Source organism: Larus michahellis, chromosome 16, assembly GCF_964199755.1.
Source record: "Larus michahellis chromosome 16, bLarMic1.1, whole genome shotgun sequence".
NCBI classification, from domain to species: domain Eukaryota; kingdom Metazoa; phylum Chordata; class Aves; order Charadriiformes; family Laridae; genus Larus; species Larus michahellis.
The window spans coordinates 1486288-1502983 of NC_133911.1; the positions used below are offsets into that span (position 1 = coordinate 1486288).

The 16696-nt window shown below is 52.0% G+C and overlaps 1 protein-coding gene across 6 annotated transcripts in view; it reads right to left on the bottom strand.

Annotated features, from left to right (window-relative positions):
• Positions 1-16696, bottom strand: part of CCDC30 (coiled-coil domain containing 30) — a 47250-nt gene that overhangs the window by 15972 nt on the left and 14582 nt on the right. For all 6 annotated transcript variants that reach the window (XM_074560561.1, XM_074560564.1, XM_074560565.1 and 3 more), the window contains 8 exons: positions 16001-16154; positions 14198-14269; positions 13052-13167; positions 9276-9383; positions 7892-7998; positions 6849-7041; positions 1940-2038; positions 1170-1310 (listed from right to left, as the gene is read on the bottom strand). In XM_074560561.1, coding sequence (XP_074416662.1) covers positions 1170-1310; positions 1940-2038; positions 6849-7041; positions 7892-7998; positions 9276-9383; positions 13052-13167; positions 14198-14269; positions 16001-16154 — 990 coding nt within the window. The remainder of the gene's footprint in view (positions 1-1169; positions 1311-1939; positions 2039-6848; positions 7042-7891; positions 7999-9275; positions 9384-13051; positions 13168-14197; positions 14270-16000; positions 16155-16696) is intronic.

Genomic DNA, 16696 nt, shown 5'->3' on the forward strand with positions numbered 1-16696 from the left:
TACCCTCATTTGCAGCCCCTATCCTGCCTACGCGCCAGCCCTTCTGCAATTTTGCTGGCATCACGCGCGCTCTCTCCTCTATGGCCAACTGGAAGAGAGAGCACCAGCAACTCTCACCGCAGAGAGAAACCCGCCAGAAGCCAACCCTGGCAGCTCAATGGCTTCACGCCGAGTGCACTGAGGAGGTCTGGGCACGTAACAAAAAGCAGCGCCGGGATCCCAGCACGCGGCTCGTGTAGATTTCTCTGACTCTTAGGTGTTCTGAGTTCTTATCATAGAACGAGTTGGGTCGGAAGGGACCTCTAAAGGCCATCTAGTCCCACCCCCCTGCAGTCAGCAGGGACATCTTCAACTAGATCAGGTTGCTCAGAGCATCATCCAGCCTGGCCTTGAATGTCTCTAGGGATGGGGCCTCCACCACCTCTCTGGGCAACCTGGGCCAGTGTCTCACCACCCTCAGTGGAAAGAACTTCTTCCTGATGTCTCACCTAAACCTGCCCTGCTCTAGTTTAAACCATTGCCCCTTGTCCTGTGGCTCCATGCCCTTGCAAACAGCCCCTCCCCAGCTTCCCTGGAGCCCCTTCAGGGTCTCCCCGGAGCCTTCTCTTCTCCAGGCTGAACCCTCCCAACTCCCTCAGCCTGTCCTCATAGGAGACGTGCTGGCATATTCTGGTTAAGAAAGAAAATCACTGATATTAAAGGGGACTCATGGTAAACAGATTCAGAATTAGCCAGTTGATCGACCTCAGAAAAGCAGCGGCTGCTGAGGGGTAACCATGGTGTCGGTCCGCAGGAGGTCTTGGCTCAAATCTGCGGGTACCCCACCACGTCGTGACACGGAGAGGCGAAGGCTCCCGATCACGAGCCTTATGATCCCAAATAACTCTGCAACACCCAAGCCTGAAAGCTTCCACTCTGCCCTCTAGAGAAAAGGGCTTTGGCTACAAACTTTGAATTGCCCTTTTGTTAGTAGAGGCACGGAAAGCAAAAATAAATTAAGAGACAGTTCCATTAAAGCAGATGGGTTCCATCAGACAAAGAAGCTTTGGAACTGGCTGGACCAGAGAACTGCGAGAGAAGCCACTTGAGGGGCAACTGGGGGTGTTTCAGGGGGTCATCCAAAGGCAACCGCCTCCTGCGGGTGGTCCCGCTGCAGGCACTGCACATACCTGGCTGCCCAACACCTTCTTCTCAGCCTTCAGATCTTCTCGTAACAGCTCGAGCTCAGATGCAAGCTGTTTTCTCCGTTCTCTCCGCTCTCCCAGCTGACTTCCCAACTTTTCTATTGTTTCCTGACAGGTTTCCAGCATCTGCAACAAACAAAATTACGAGTCACTTCTACAGCATCGTTTATTCTAGCAAAAGAGAAACAAATTGCAGGAAATGTCTCTTCCAGAACACAAGGATAGGAAAAATGGTTATCGCAAGTTGCCAGCAGGATTCCGGCAGCTTATTCCCAGGGCTGACTGGACACATCTGAAGGCCTGGAACCTTCACCTGACCCAAGATACCTTGGGAAGGTCCCCTCCTGCATGTAATAAGCTCTGTCTGGCTTGTACACCTGGCAGATCCAATTGTCTGGCTGGCAAGTAAATCGACAGGAAAGCCGGCCCAAAACCAGCTGGGGAAAAAGCCTTGTAAACGTACCTACAGGCTGCCTAGGTGTCACTAAACCTTAAACAAGAGGCAAAGGTGTGCACCCTCCACCCTCACCGGGGAGCCAGCAAGCTCCGCAGTGCTGAAGGCACCACAATCCCATCAGAGAGATGAGTTATCAGGGAGGTAACATCGTTTGCTTTCCTCTAAGGACACCCACCTGCCTCGCCTGAGCTGCGGGGCCACGTATTCTCAGAAGATGGTGACAAAGAGCCTCCACGGGAGATGCTCGTTTCATACATTTCTAAACAAAACAATTTCTTTCCCAAGGGAAACCTCTTACCTCTTGCATCTCTTGTGCTCCAGACGCCGCCTGCTCTTCCCCACTCATCCCAGCTTTGTCCTTCTGCACTTCCAGCAGCTCCGTTTCTAAACTTGTGATCTTAACACAAGGCAAACCACAGGTTAAAACCAAACCGGCGCTCACCGCTAGCGCTCACCGCACAACTGCTACTAAACCGCTCCTTGTGCTGCTGTTACAGAATAAGCCCCATGTTTGGAAGCGAGGAGTAGGAAGGGACGTGGACAGCCGCCAGCGCGGGCTCGCTCCAGCTCACATCGTTCACCCTGCTGCTTCAAAGGGGGAAGGAGCCATCCAAGGCCAAGTCAGAAAAGAAAGAGCCCTGCTCCGCAAAAGGAGAGAAATGAACCAGACACGTGGTGGAAATTCAAGGCCTCCGCAGCTTGCGGGCCTTCTGCGTGCCGCTCTCCCAAGGCGGGTGACCCCACGAGACCCCCATTTCTATGGTGGGCCACCCTGCTTTCGCATCCTGCTGCGCTGCCCGCTCCCCCGCGGCTGATCTCATCCGAGCAGACGTTGGACCTGGGCCACCAGGGGCTCGTCCTGGTGCCTCCACCGCCCGAAGGAGGTTGTAACTCCCTCCTGCGAGGCTCCGAGGACTTGAGCCAGCAAAACACCGACCTCTGTGCTTCTCCTGGCAGGAAAGAGATTGTCTGGACAAGTGCTCACTCTGCATCTGCGCCAACCCCCCTCCTGGGGAGTCCACCCGTGTGGGGGATCTCATGGGAGTCCTGCAGTTTTAAAGGGCTTAAAGGAGCTCGGAGCAGCCCAGCGTCTCCTCCCAATTATGGTTCCCGCAGACCCTTTGGCAAAATCCGAGCCTCGGCCCTCGCAGCCACCCTGCTCCGCTGCCAGCCAGCCCGGCGTTCAGCAGCCTTTCCTTTCAGCTCCTTACGCTCCGCAGAAAGTTTGGGTTGGTTTTCTTATTTCTAAACCACCACGTCGCTGAACGAGGCCGCAGAGCGAGTGGGGACGCTGGAAGGGGATGAAGTCCGGCTGGAGGCGAAATCCCCGCTTCATCCGTAACACAGCGTTCACCGTCCTCACACGAGCAACCTCCATCACTCCGCTCGTACAGACGAGTGTACGGCGAGGCACGCGGGATGCCTTTCGCCCTGCTTTCTTTGCACTTATTTGGAGACGATCTTTCGTTCCTTTCCAACTGGGATGCCAAAACTAAAGAAGTGCCAAGTTTCTGCCAATCCCGGTCCGTGTACAGCGATTACAAAGCAGCATGGCAAGGCGCGGGAGCTTTGCGTTCACTGACAGGCTTCAGGCACAAGATGGCTCTCTTGAAGCTCCCTCTCTAACAGGGGAAAGCTGCCGTCATGCTGTTTTTTAAGATAGATGATGTTACCCCAGGCTAGGCGTTAAAAGCAAATCGGTGGGGTGAAACATCCAGGCCTCTTTACAGAAGAGCTGGAGGGCAAGAAACCCCCCGCCTCTTGCATGACTAGATGATGGTTTGGGGTTCAACAAGACTTTGGGGTTCTGGAAGGGATCTCAAAGGCGAAATGCACCTCCCCTCCCCATTCCCCAGCCAACCTGTGGGCACGAAGCTGGTACCCAACTATGCATTTCCATCGTTTTGCTTATTTTCTCTCCAAGCCACTAACTCCTCAGCGCTGAAGCTGCGCACCTAAGTCCCGTGCCAAGGGCAGAACAATACTCGCACTGTATCCCGGTGTCCTCGTTCGGAGTCGGTGGCCGAATCAGCCAATATTTTTGTAGGCGTGCCAAAACAGAAAAAGAATTCCAAGTGCTTCTCACATGAGGCAGCCTGGCAAGCACCCAGCAGCGCTGCTTTCTCCAGGCTCCAGTGCACCTGCCTCCGTGCAGTCCTTCCCCCATTGCCTCCAAGGCACCCAGAAGCCCCCTGGAGATGAAGGGCGCTGCTCTGCAGATCTACGCAGACACGGCATCTAACCAAGGGTTAACCCACCACCTTCCTCTTCCATCCCACACTCTGCCTGTCTCTCCTCCATCGCTCTGCGTGCCTCTTTTCTGTCTCTTTTTCAGCTCCGGTGGCTGCCAAGCTCATGCCAGGGACATGCCTTCCATCTCCCTGGCTACCTGGTGCTCCCCGCAGCGATCACCCCGCGTCCCCCGGAGCGGCGTTCCCAGGGATCTGTTTAACAAGGCACCAAGCAAAGAAGAGGATTCTCCAAACCGAAAACACGTCTTGTTTGATTTGTGGAGGGTTGCGTTTATTCTCCCGCGGTGAGAAAGTGGGAAACGTTTTAGCGCGCGCTGAACAAACCCCGATTGAAACAAAAGCGCAGTCGTGGTGGACAGACCTCTTGCCATTCCCGTCACAGAGCCTGCCCTTGGCTCCTCAGCTCCACGCTTAGAAACATGATGTCTGCTGGCACGCTTCGTTAAGGTATTTGAACACGCCTTCAGTCTGTTTCACTGTATTTAGAGACTTTTCCCTCACAGCCAGAAGCTACTGACAAGTAATTCATCTCTTCTTCCTTTCAACAACTCATCTCGGCAATGCGTGGCCGCTTCAGCGTTCACACGGGATATGCCTTCACACGTGCACCGTCTCCTACGTTGTGTTTTAAGACAACAGCAAGTGTATGGACAGGCTGAGAGAGTTGCGGGGGTTCAGCCTGGAGAAGAGAAGGCTCCGGGGAGACCTTAGAGCACCTTCCAGTCCCTAAAGGGGCTCCAGGAAAGCTGGGGAGGGACTCTGGAGCAGGGAGGGGAGCCATGGGACGAGGGGGAATGGCTTCAAACTGAAAGCGGGGTGATTTAGATGAGATCTGAGGAAGAAATTCTTTGCTGTGAGGGTGGTGAGCCCCTGGCCCAGGCTGCCCAGAGAAGCTGTGGCTGCCCCATCCCTGGAGGGGTTCAAGGTCAGGTTGGACAGGGCTTGGAGCAACCTGGGCTGGTGGGAGGTGTCCCTGCCCAGGGCAGGGGGGCGGAACTAGAAGGTCCTTAAGATCCCTTCCAACCCAAACCATTCTGTGATTCTATGTCCAAGCACCGCTCACTCTTGACTGAGAACCTGTGTGCCCCACGCTCACCTCAGAAATCCCAGGTCCTCTGTGGGCCGGTGCTGCTGCCCGGCAGTCCAGGACCACAATCACTGCAGAGAGCATCTCCTAACCACAGGCAGAGGGCAACTCAGCCCACGGAAGACCTTTTGGCCAAGCAGCAGGGATTCAGCCAAAGGAAAGACCTCCACAGCCAACCTTTTTGGGGAGAAGCCCACCTACCCATCTAGCAGGACCAACTTCTGGCCTCCTCTGTTCTCTCTGGCTATCAATTCTCCAGCTGCCCTGTCTGTAAGGGATCACACACCCTGGTAGCGATGCTGCAAATGGTATTTTTCCTAGGGGCAAGCAGTCAGTAAGCGCAGATGATCCTCAAGGAGCTACTTCCAGAGGGATGGAGAGTCCATCCAGTAGATCGAGGCTAAAGACCACTCTGACAAAGGCAGCATCAGGCTGAGAAGCTTCAGCAATAACTCGATCCTGACTCAAAACACGGAGATGGCTTTGCAGGTGTTGCAAGGAGGCCTCTAACATTGCCGTGCTTCTGGTAAACCAAGATGATCAACATGGTGCTTCACGTCTGCAATTTCCCCAAGGTTCCCTCTCACATGCAAATAACAAAGACTTTCTATCAACCTCCTAAAGTCAAAGGATGATCTGAATGGTCTCGTCCTGTTAACAGGAAAAGATCCAGCTTGCCCTTGCTTGAGGGTGCCCAAAACCGAGCAGGCCACACGTAAGGAAGAGACTGGCGAGATCACGTCTCGATCAAGATTGAACAGACCTTCTTCCAGATGGATCAGCTTATCACAGCTCTTCAAAAAGATGTGTCCAGCCACGCCTGCCCCATTCACCAGCAGACGCTGCAGCAAGAGACAGCGAGCGACGAGAGAACCTCAGCGTCCCCTTAAATTTGTTATTTCCAGCAGGGATGTCCCCAGGCAGTGCAGGTCCCCCCACACCCACAAGTGCCGCAGTGTTTGTCACATGGGCTGACAGGTCTCCAAGATGCTGCGCTTGGGGAAAAGCCAAAAGCGCAATCTTTTGTCATCAGCATGCTTAACTGGTGACCTTTCCTGGGGTCAGTGAGCCGCAGTGTCCCACACCGACCGTTTTCATCTGTTGGACAGGTCTGGAGAGGAGTTAGGGATTCCACTCAAAGCCTGGACTTCTGTCACGGGTACCAGGTTAAGGGACACCTTATGGACTTCAGGAAAACCTCTTGCTTCTCTTCCAAGCCTCATGAGGACTTGAGGCTTCCTGGAACTTGCTTTTCGGCAGGAACGACAGGCAGAAGAAACAACTGTCCAACGCGGAAAAGCAGTTCCTGCAGGAGATAGACACTGAACTCCACCAGGAGCACCGAAGCCATCCAGGACAACCTCTCAGGGGAAATAAGAGCTTCTAAGCGACAAGAGATTCAGAAGACGTGGCTCCAGAGGAAAAAAAAAAGACGCAACTTGAATTTGAAACAAAAAGGTCTTGCTTCAGCTAAGCCAAGAAACAGAAGGGTGCACGGCCCACACGTACAGAAGGGCTGCACGGGAAGGGAGGGTGGCATGAAATAATCCACTCCCGTGGATGCAGAGGTACGTTAGTAATTAACTCTGATGGCCCAGGCACCGAGGAGGGGGACAGGAGCTGGAAAAGACAATGCTGCTGTAACACTGGGGGAAATCTGCACCTCCAAGCAAGTGTCATTTACTCACTGCTGGAATTTTTTCCTCCTTTTCTGAAACTGGCAGATTTTCCTAGTTGTATTTCTCGTCAGACTAAACAAAGCAGCGTGCGGGTTTAGGTCAAACATCATTTTATTTTACCAGTTGATACGCAGAGAGAAAAGCAGCTAGAATTAAACAAAACCAACCTGTGTTTTTTCCCTTACTTACTTTCTGGTGAAGTCCCTCCACCTCGTTCTCAAAGTGTTCCTTCTCCTGCTGGGTCTGGATCTGTGTCTCTCCCAGAATCGATTCCAGCTCTTCGTTGCGCTCAACCAAATCCTCGTGCTCCTGCTCCAGTTTCTGCAGCTTGTGAAGGAGCTGTGAATTCCTGCCCTCGATGTTCTCAATCACCTCTCGGCACCTGCGCACCAAAGACGGACATCCCCAAGGCATAACAACCGCCATGTGAACGCATCGACGCACATCTGAACCGCTCGTGAGGAGGAGCCAATTTTTCCCCACGGAATATTTCCGTCCCGCTGATTTCGAACCTCGCATCCAGCATGACCTCTCCCTGCTCTTATTGAGGTGGCAACTCATGGGAATTAGTGGTGACGGGCTCTACGCAAGTAACAATGTAAGTGTCTGGGGAGAAAACTGGACAGGCAGGGGGATGCCAACAGCAGAGAGACAACGGCAAATTCAACTGCTTGAGGTAGAGAAACAGGCTTGGGCATTTGAAGGGATATAAAAGAGACAGAGGGATGGGATCGGATGGCCTTTCCTCCAAGAACCTGCCAGAGGAGGTGCAGCAGCAGCTTCCCGAGCAGGCCACGGGAGAACGAAGCTTTGACTTCCCTTAAAAAATCCCAGTTTACGTATTGAAGTCTGAAAGCCAAGTTGTCTTGGTACACCCCCGGACAGCAACCGAATCCAGAGGAACCTCCCCAGCGACAAAGCAATTTTGAAATCAACACTTTTATCTGCCAAGAGCCACAAAACCCCAGTATTATTCTTGTAGAAAAGCAACAAACTAGAAAAAGTGGCAGAAAACAGCCCGCATCCTTGACGCCAAGGGCTACAGACCCACTCGGGACCGCATAACCTCCAAACTCTCTGATTTGGGAGCAGAGGAACAAAGCCGGTACCCAAGAGTATTCTAAAGAACCCAACACTTACATGCGCTCTGCAAGACAGAACACCAGCAACCAGAGCACCAGAAAACCACCGTGAAAACGCAACAGGCGAAGAAGACTTTCTAAATTGCTCACCTTTTATGAAGCGTTTCACCACCCTGATATCTGTCTTCTTGATCCGAGCCAGCTTTGCCTGAAGCGTGGTCTCCTTCAACCCTCCCTTCATCCTTTGTGCCCTGCCACTGAAGAGACAACGAAAAGTTAGCGCGTAATTAGGACTGAAATCTTAGCACAACGTGATTCCAAAGGTACCCGAGGCTCTCATAAATAAACAAGACAATCAGAAAACATGAACTACATCTCCTACTGTAGATAATCCACCAGCCAAAAACTACCCGAGACCCGTAATAATATGAAGGCACTAGTGGGTCTCAGCTTGCGCCAACAGACCTGCTCCACAGTTAGTGCATTTGTCATGCTTAAGTCCTATGTCACACCTGCACAGGACACACACGTACGTAGAAAGGAGAACACAAGTGTTTCTGCACTTATTTATTCTTCATTTATGGCATTATGAAACGTCTGTTTGCTCAATTCACTTTCTAGAATGGCAGATAAGTTTGCTGGTGGCACAAAGCCGGGAGGAGTGGCTGACACAGCAGGAGGCCGTGCCACCATCCAGAGAGACCTGGACAGGCTGGAGAGTTGGGCGGTGAGGAACCTCATGAAGTTCAACCAGGGCAAGTGCAGGGTGCTGCACCCGGGGAGGAATAACCCCCCACACCAGGACAGGTTGGGGGTGACCTGCTGGAGAGCAGCTCTGTGGAAAGAGACCTGGGAGTCCTGGGGGACAACGGGATGCCCATGAGCCAGCAATGGGCCCTTGTGGCCAAGAAGGCCAATGGCATCCTGGGGGGCATCAAGAAGAGCGTGGCCAGCAGGTGGAGGGAGGTCATCCTCCCCCTCTGCTCTGCCCTGGGGAGGCCACAGCTGGAGCGCTGGGTCCGGTTCTGGGCTCCCCGGTTCCAGAAGGACGGGGAACTGCTGGAGAGGGGACAGCAAAGGGCCACCAAGGTGCTGAGGGGACTGGAACCCCTCTCTGATGAAGAAAGGCCGAGGGATTTGGGTCTCTTCAGTCTGGAAAAAAGACGGCTGAGGGGGGACCTTATCAACGCTGATAAATACTGAAAGGGGGGGTGTCAGGAGGATGGGGCCAGGCTCTTCTCAGTGGTGCCCAGCGACAGGACAAGGGGTAACGGGCACAAACGTGACCATGGGAAGTTCCATCTCAACACGAGGAGGAACTTCTTTGCTGTGAGGGTGGCAGAGCCCTGGCACAGGCTGCCCAGAGAGGTGGGGGAGTCTCTGTCTCTGGAGACATTCCAACCCCGCCTGGACGCGTTCCTGTGCCACCTGCTCTGGGTGACCCTGCTCTGGCAGGGGGTGGGACGGGGTGATCTCCGGAGGTCCCTTCCAACCCTACGTTTCTGTGATTCTGTAAAAAAGCCCTTGAAGATACCTGCAGCGAGCACCCTGCGACTTCTTCCGTCTCGGCTGGTGCAGGCAATGGAATTCCTTGCTTCTCGCTCTTCTGATACTCACAGATCTCCTCTTTGAGCTGTTCAACCTTCAAAAGGAAAACACTTCCTTTTATTTTTGGGGAACGTTCATCTCGCTTGCCCGAAAATGAAGATTCCCCTCAAACTTGCTGTAGGTAAACTGCAAATTTATTAATATTAACTACTCGGCTTGAGGGACTGGTTGAGATCACGTGGCTGCTCCAGCGGGGTGGCCTCAGACTGTTTAGAGAGGTAAAGAGCAGTAAAAGGGGGGAGCGCCACGCTCCGTTAAAGGGTAAGTGATTTTTCCTTCATTTATTTCAATTACTGATCGCTCACACATTGTACCGTCCCTTTTACCAAAGGGGACTGGGCGCAGAGGGCTCCCCCTCAGGTCCCAACCACTATTTCTGAGGACACCTTTTAGTCTTTGCTGTTCTCGATAGAATCGATGTAATATCAGGAGCAGGCGACTGTTCACGTCGCACAGTCACTCACTCGCGCGCTCGCTCTCGGCTACCGCTCGGAGCAACAGCTCTGAGGCCGATTCCAGCCATTTACTGGGAAGCGCTGGGTCGTTCTGTGGTGGCTTCTGGACGGGTGTTTGTGAGCTCTTTTTCATATAAGTATATATATATATTTATACACACATTAAAGAAAAGAAATATATATACACACAAGAAATACACAGATGCATGTACGCATTATACATGAGGCAGGTATAATCCCGTGCGCGCGTGGATGCCACCCGAGCCTCAGGCAGTCGATGCTGGAGACCTCGCACAGGTCCAGCGGACCTTCGGTGTCCCAGGTTTATCATTTTTCGGGAATTCGACAGCGCCGCGAGGCTCTGGAGCGATCAGCCCTCGCGAAGCTTTCGCACCCCACGCTCTCAGCGTGCATTTTCCCCTTTTCTTCAGCCTCGTGCGACGCCTCCAGCCACCCCCAGAGGCACCGGCAGAGCCCACCAGAGCCACAGGACCCCGGCTCCCGCGGGGTTAGGGCTCGATGGTGGAGCACGGGGCAGGGAGGAGGTCAGCGTCCCACACAGCACCAAGCCAGAGCCTGCTGCCCAGGCGGCTCCTCGCCCTGCTGCCCACAACTCCTGGGTGGGGGAAAAAAAAAAAAAAAAAAAAAAAAAAAAGACTTCACGATGCAGAACTTCTGTGCCTCGTCATAACGTACACCTTCAAGCTTCTAAAAATTAAAAATCGCCGTTTTCGAACATCTCTGCCAAGAGTTAAACCTCATTCCTAAGGAATAAAGGTAATTTAACTTTTAACTTAACGACGCGGTTGGTTGGAAGCGATCTCAGTCTGGCTACTTTCTTTTTCTGTACAGAGAAACCAATACCTGGCACGTATCTGCATATTTCTTGTGTGTGTGTATATATGTTTGGGTTTTTTTTTTTAAATATATCTAAAGAAAGAAATATATACACACAAGTATGCAGATACGTGCCAGGTATTGGTTTCTCTGTACAGAAAAAGACAAACCAATCTCAGCCCGGCCACCTTTTTCTTCTGTACAGAGAAACCAATACCTTACACGTATCTGCATACTTCTTGTGCGTGTATATTCCTTTTTTATATATATTAAAAAAAAAATATATATATATACACGCACATGCGTATGTATACATAGTGACTGAAGAAAGCAATGTCCTGAAGAAAAGAAAACGTTATTTGAAATAAAAAAAAAAAAAAAAAAAAAAAGATGTAAAGGGAGGAATATGAGCTACAGAATTTTTTTTTTTGCAGCCCCAGAGACAGACCGTCCTGCGAACAGGAGGCGTGAGATCACCGACGTGCTTAGACACCGCGCTAGGGAAGAACCCGCAGCATTTCTAAACGCAAGGAGCAGAACTACATACTAAAATTTTTTAAATCCTCAAACGTGAATAAGTTACACTCAAGCAATTCGGTCTTCGACGTTACTGCAGAGAGACGGGCGTGGTATTCTCAGAGACGCCTCCATTGATTTAAAAATACTCATTGTAATCCCAGAGACCCGCACGACAGCAGCTGAGCTGCCTGTGCTGGGATGGGATGAGTGATTCCAGGCTGCTGGCAACCAACGGCACCTGCCGAAGGACCGATGTGGAGGGTTCGAGAGCTAAGAACGGAAACAGAATTCGTGCCACACGACACATTTTAATGGGAAACGGGTTCTTGTATTAATTCACTATTGGCAATCTCGGAAAGGAATGACCTTGTCGCCAAGGATTATTGCATTTGGAGAATCCGAAATTTATTACGTCAAGCATTTAACTAACAGTCATATAATAGTAAGCATTTAACTAATAGTAACGTAGCAGTAAGTAATTCTCTTGAAGTCCACACAAAATGAAAAGGAATAAAGCTTATCTTCTACTGCGCAAATCAGCACAGCCACATGAAAGAGCCAAAGGGGCTGAGAGGTATCAAAACACGAGCGTCAATTAAAAGCCGTTTAAAACATAGCTAGTTTGGGGTTTTCGACTAAACTTATTCGCTGTTTTTAATAACGGTCCCCAAGAAAAGGCACAAGCGTTGCTTACCCTGTTTACCCACTTGATTTTGCACAAACATTGGCTGGTCACGGAACGCATCCAGCTGATCCTGTACGTCAGGCACAGGAAAACATGGATTTCGGGGCTCTATGACGCAAGCCCCAGAGCACACGTTGGGTTTGAGCCTGTACAGCCCACTGCGTTCGGTGAACTATCGAACTCTCCCTGCACCGAACGATGCCACAAGAGCCAAAATTTTTTCAGGGCCGCAGTAACAGCAGCTGCTTTAAAACACCCTGTGTCTGGGTGGAGAACAGCCAGAGAGCAGCCCTGAGGAGAAGGACTTGGGGGTGTTGGTGGGTGAGAAGCTCAACACGCCCCAGCAACGCGCGCTGGCAGCCCAGAAACCCCCTGCGCCTCCGGCTGCATCCCCAGCAGCATGGGCAGCAAGGCAAGCGGGGGGATTCTGCCCCTCTGCTCCGCTCTGGGAGACCCCCCTGCGGTGCTGCCTCCAGCGCTGGGGCACCAACAGCAGAAGGACACGGAGCTGTCGGAGCGGGGCCGGAGGAGGCCCCGGAGATGATCAAAGGGCTGGAGCCCCTCTGCTGTGGGGACAGGCTGAGAGAGCTGGGGGGGTTCAGCCTGGAGAAGGCTCCGGGGAGACCTTCCAGCCCCTTCCAGTCCCTAAAGGGGCTCCAGGAAAGCTGGGGAGGGACTCTGGAGCAGGGAGGGGAGCCATGGGATGATGGGTAATGGCTTCAAGCTGGAAGAGGGGAGATTGAGATGAGATGTGAGGAAGAAATTCTTTGGTGTGAGGGTGGTGAGCCCCTGGCCCAGGTTGCCCAGAGAAGCTGTGGCTGCCCCATCCCTGGAGGGCTTCAAGGCCAGGTTGGACGGGGCTTGGAGCAGCCTGGTCCAGTGGGAGGTGTCCCTGCTAGTGGTGTCCCCGTCTAGTGGGAGGTGGAACTAGATGGTCTTTAAGGTCCCTTCCAACCCAAACCATTCTGGGATTCTACGATTCTATTTATTCTGCCCATTGCCCAAATTTTAGTACTCCATGCGCCATGAAGCATCAGAACCGCAGCTCTGGCAAGACTCGCTACAGACAAGAGAGGGGGAATAGAGGTAGGGCAGGTTAAGGAGTAGGACCGAACGCCAGGAGCCAGCCCAGGAGTGTTGGCTACGCAGAGGCTCGTTGGTGCCGTGGCAGGCCAGGAGATGCAGCAGCAGGAGATGGGTACTCACCAGATCGAGGAACGCCTTTCTCTCCAAGTCGAGCATTTGGACCCGAGCTCGCAGCGCCAGAATTTCCTTGTCCAGTCTGCTGTTGTGCTCCATGGCCTTCTGTAGCTCAGTCCTGTCTGTCCAGAACAGAAAATAACTGGTCACCGACACCGGTTTGGCCCTTGGCCAAGCTCGGAGGGGGGCTATCACATGAATAAGATTTCCGAAATTGCACTGCCCTCATGCCCAGGTGGACGCGCGCGACAGCACAGAGGGAGGGTTCCCCATACAGATGGGAACGCATTCTCCTACTCAAAGAGGAGAGGTTTCTGTTTCTGGAGATCCAGGTTCAACAGCAGCGCTGCGTTTATTACGGCAGCACAGCCGTCCCTCCGTAGTTATTCCAGGGACTCAGTTTACCTCTAGATAACAGAAAACGCCTCACCTCAGATATTTACGTATGGGTTTCACAAACAGTTAGGGTAAGTTCTGAAAAACCCAAACCACCACATTTCTCATTTTCATCATAAAATTCATAATTTGCCGCAAGCAGAAACACAATCACAGTTAACGTGCGAGCGCCGTGCTGGCATTAAGATTTACGAAACGGGCCGCGACAGTAAGAATTATGGTTCATCCTCAATCCTTGAAATCTCAAGCTATAACCATATGGAACCGTCACGCCAGTTAACGCAGACTTGCTGGTATTTCAAGTGCAAGAGATGGGAAAAGATGTTTGTATTAGGAGCACGCTGACAGAAATGTGTCCGAGTATACACTGGTACCCTAAATCTGAGTAAAACTGGTGAGAAGGCAGTTTTCCTTACGAAAAGGTGAACAAGGATCTTTCCCTCTTCGGCTTAATGCTGGGCACAGGGGATTTCAGCTTAAATCGACTTTTATTCAGGCAAAAATAAAACCACACCTACTCTCCTGGTCCCAATCTGGCAAAAACCCCACAACCCCAAACGCCTGTTTCCGACAAGGATTTTGATAGTGGACTTTCAGTTTTACAATTTAAAATAAGAGGCGAGGAACACCTTCTGCTGAAGCGTTCCTTTTGCTGAAAAGCCCGTTTGCCACTGCAGAAAGCCTCCATAAAATTCTGAAGCTTCTCTGCTTATAAATACCTTATAAATGCTTATTAAAAAAAAAATAAAGACTTACCGCTCTCTCTCCATTCGCTCTCCCCTTCTTCCCGGCTCTCAGGGGCTTGCAGGGCTGAGCACGGGGCTGATCCTACGAGGACAACAGAGGGACAGTTTTGCCGTGGCAGTCCATTTGTACGCTTCTGGACACGAAGCTCTACAACATTTTTAGTGGACTTTGTTAAATACAGAGTCGAAGGAAAACTAAAGAAGGAAAATTAAAGCAGCAGGCAGCTAAGCACACAATTTCAAATCTCTAGTCACCATCACCAAAGACCTAACAACTGGGCTCCAAACTGGCCAGGAACAATTTCTCATCGATGCAAACAAGCAGCTGTGAATTACCATTGAACCAAAATACACCGCTTAAGTGGAGTTTTACTAGAGATCGGAGAGATTTCACTTCAGGTTTTTATTAGGAAATCAATTTCTTTCCAGAGCAGACGGCGCTGAAGCTCGTCGGGAGAAGGCGTGCAGATACACATCGTCAGGGACGGTCGCTAAGACGTTGCAACGCTAATTTTGCGGACTAAGACTCACAGCACAATAAACCCCATGGACATAACAAGCATTAAACCCTTACTCACAGTTTGGAAAGCTTTATATTCGTTTGATACTTAAGACGACTATAAAACACAGGTTTCCCCAGGCAGGCTGCGACCCACTGAGAAGAGTCGGAGGCTGCAGCCCGTCCGCGAGCGGGAGCAGCGGCACTGTTCGGAGGCTGCGGCACAACGCTCGCTCCCTCCCCAGGGACGCGCGGGCATCGATCGATAACACAAAGCAGGCGCCCGCAGAGTGCTCGTTTCCCTGCCTTTGATTAAAAGGCTGTAAACGATGGGTTTGGAGGCTGGCCGGGAGGTTTAGCTAGGTCTGAGCGTTGTGCGGGAGCTGCCAGGTCAGCATCAGGACCTGCCACTCGCCCATAAACCGCGCTCGGGTGGTCCCGCTCTCCTTAAGCAAGTCAGTCTCCGCGCAGGCAGGTGGGGCGGGCACACGCTGTCGCGCCACATTTTGCCGTTCTCCACTGAAATTCTGCATCGCGGATTTTGGGACAACGTAGATAACCCAGAGAAAAAGCATCCAGAAACCAGTGTGTTTTGCTCGGGAAACCTCCTGCAGGAGGCAGCAGCGAAGCACCTGGCCTTAGGGACCAGCGCAGCGGGAGCTTTATCAAGCAGTTTGATTTCTCTCCAGAAAACTGCTTATTTTTACGGTCAGTATTTAAAAAAAATAAAAAATAAAAAATAATAATACTCAAGGGCTGCTCAACAACAGTTATTTCAATGAGGAGGTTAAACATATATTAGCAGTGATAAGAATCTAACCGGTCACTTCAAGACTGCAGATGAGCCCCGGTTAAGGGCACTCGATAACAACTCATAACGAGGGAGCATCCCAAACAGAGCAGCTGAAGAACCCAGAGACGAGTGCTGCAGCTGGGCTAACGCCGCGTACGCGGTATTTTCGCAACTCTTTCTGCATCAAGTCGTCATTTCCTCTCCATCCCCTCCTGGGGCGTGAATTTCTCCCTGCGTACGAGCCAGGGAGAACTCACTCAAGACACTGCTGCTGGAATGGCGGAGCAGATAACCCCACGTCTCAACTTCCCCCACTCGGAATTATTTGGTTCGTGACTGTTAATGACCGCATTCAGAGCTCCTAGGCAGCAGGCTAACATCCGACAGGGATTTTTCCACATGACACGCAGAGAGGAGCCTGCCTCCAACTCCCCTGGGTGAGAAGTCCAAGGCTGACGCTAACCAGGGGGGGTGCTAAGTGCAGGCCAGTAATGAGGAATGGCCACGAGAGAAGCGCTTGCCTGTTTTGCTCTGCTCCTTTCTTTGTGCATCCAGCTCAGCCGCCAACCTCCGGATCTCCTCCCGGGCCATCAGCAGCCTCTGCGTGGCCTCATCCAGGTCTTGTTCAACTCTTGCACGTGATGCTTGTTCCCTCTCCAGCTCTTCCCTGTAGAACTGAAACACAAGGGCTGATGTTCCAACAGAAAGGAGATAACCCTCCTGGTGACGTGACCAGGGCAGGTCCCCCCTCCGCACTACTGACCCGTCAGAACAAGGGTGGCAACGCAAACAGAAAGCAGAAGCCACTGCAGAGGCAGAAGACAGACTCTGGATAGACAGAAGACAGACAGTGGACAACCCTCTTTGCCATGTTCCCTTGCCAAAAAGCAGGCGTGAGCAGCACGTCGCGGCTGTTTGCCTACACAAGGCTCTGGTTTTCCCTCCCTGAGACAATGCCATTAATCAAGATATGTTTTCAAACACATAAGTGTCTTCGAAGCAGAGGGCTCCACCACACCCCGTGAGAGTTCGCTCCAAGGACAAGCCGATTCTCAAAGTGCGTGGTCCCGTGGCCGTGGTTAGAGCTGGCCCCAGGCCATCCCGGCACAGCAGACCTCATCCTTGCTGTCTGCGCTTGATCCCAGGGTGCAGAAGACCCTGCTCCCACTGACGTGTGATTCCGCAGGAAAGTCGTTTCAGCTGGTATAAGAAGAGCT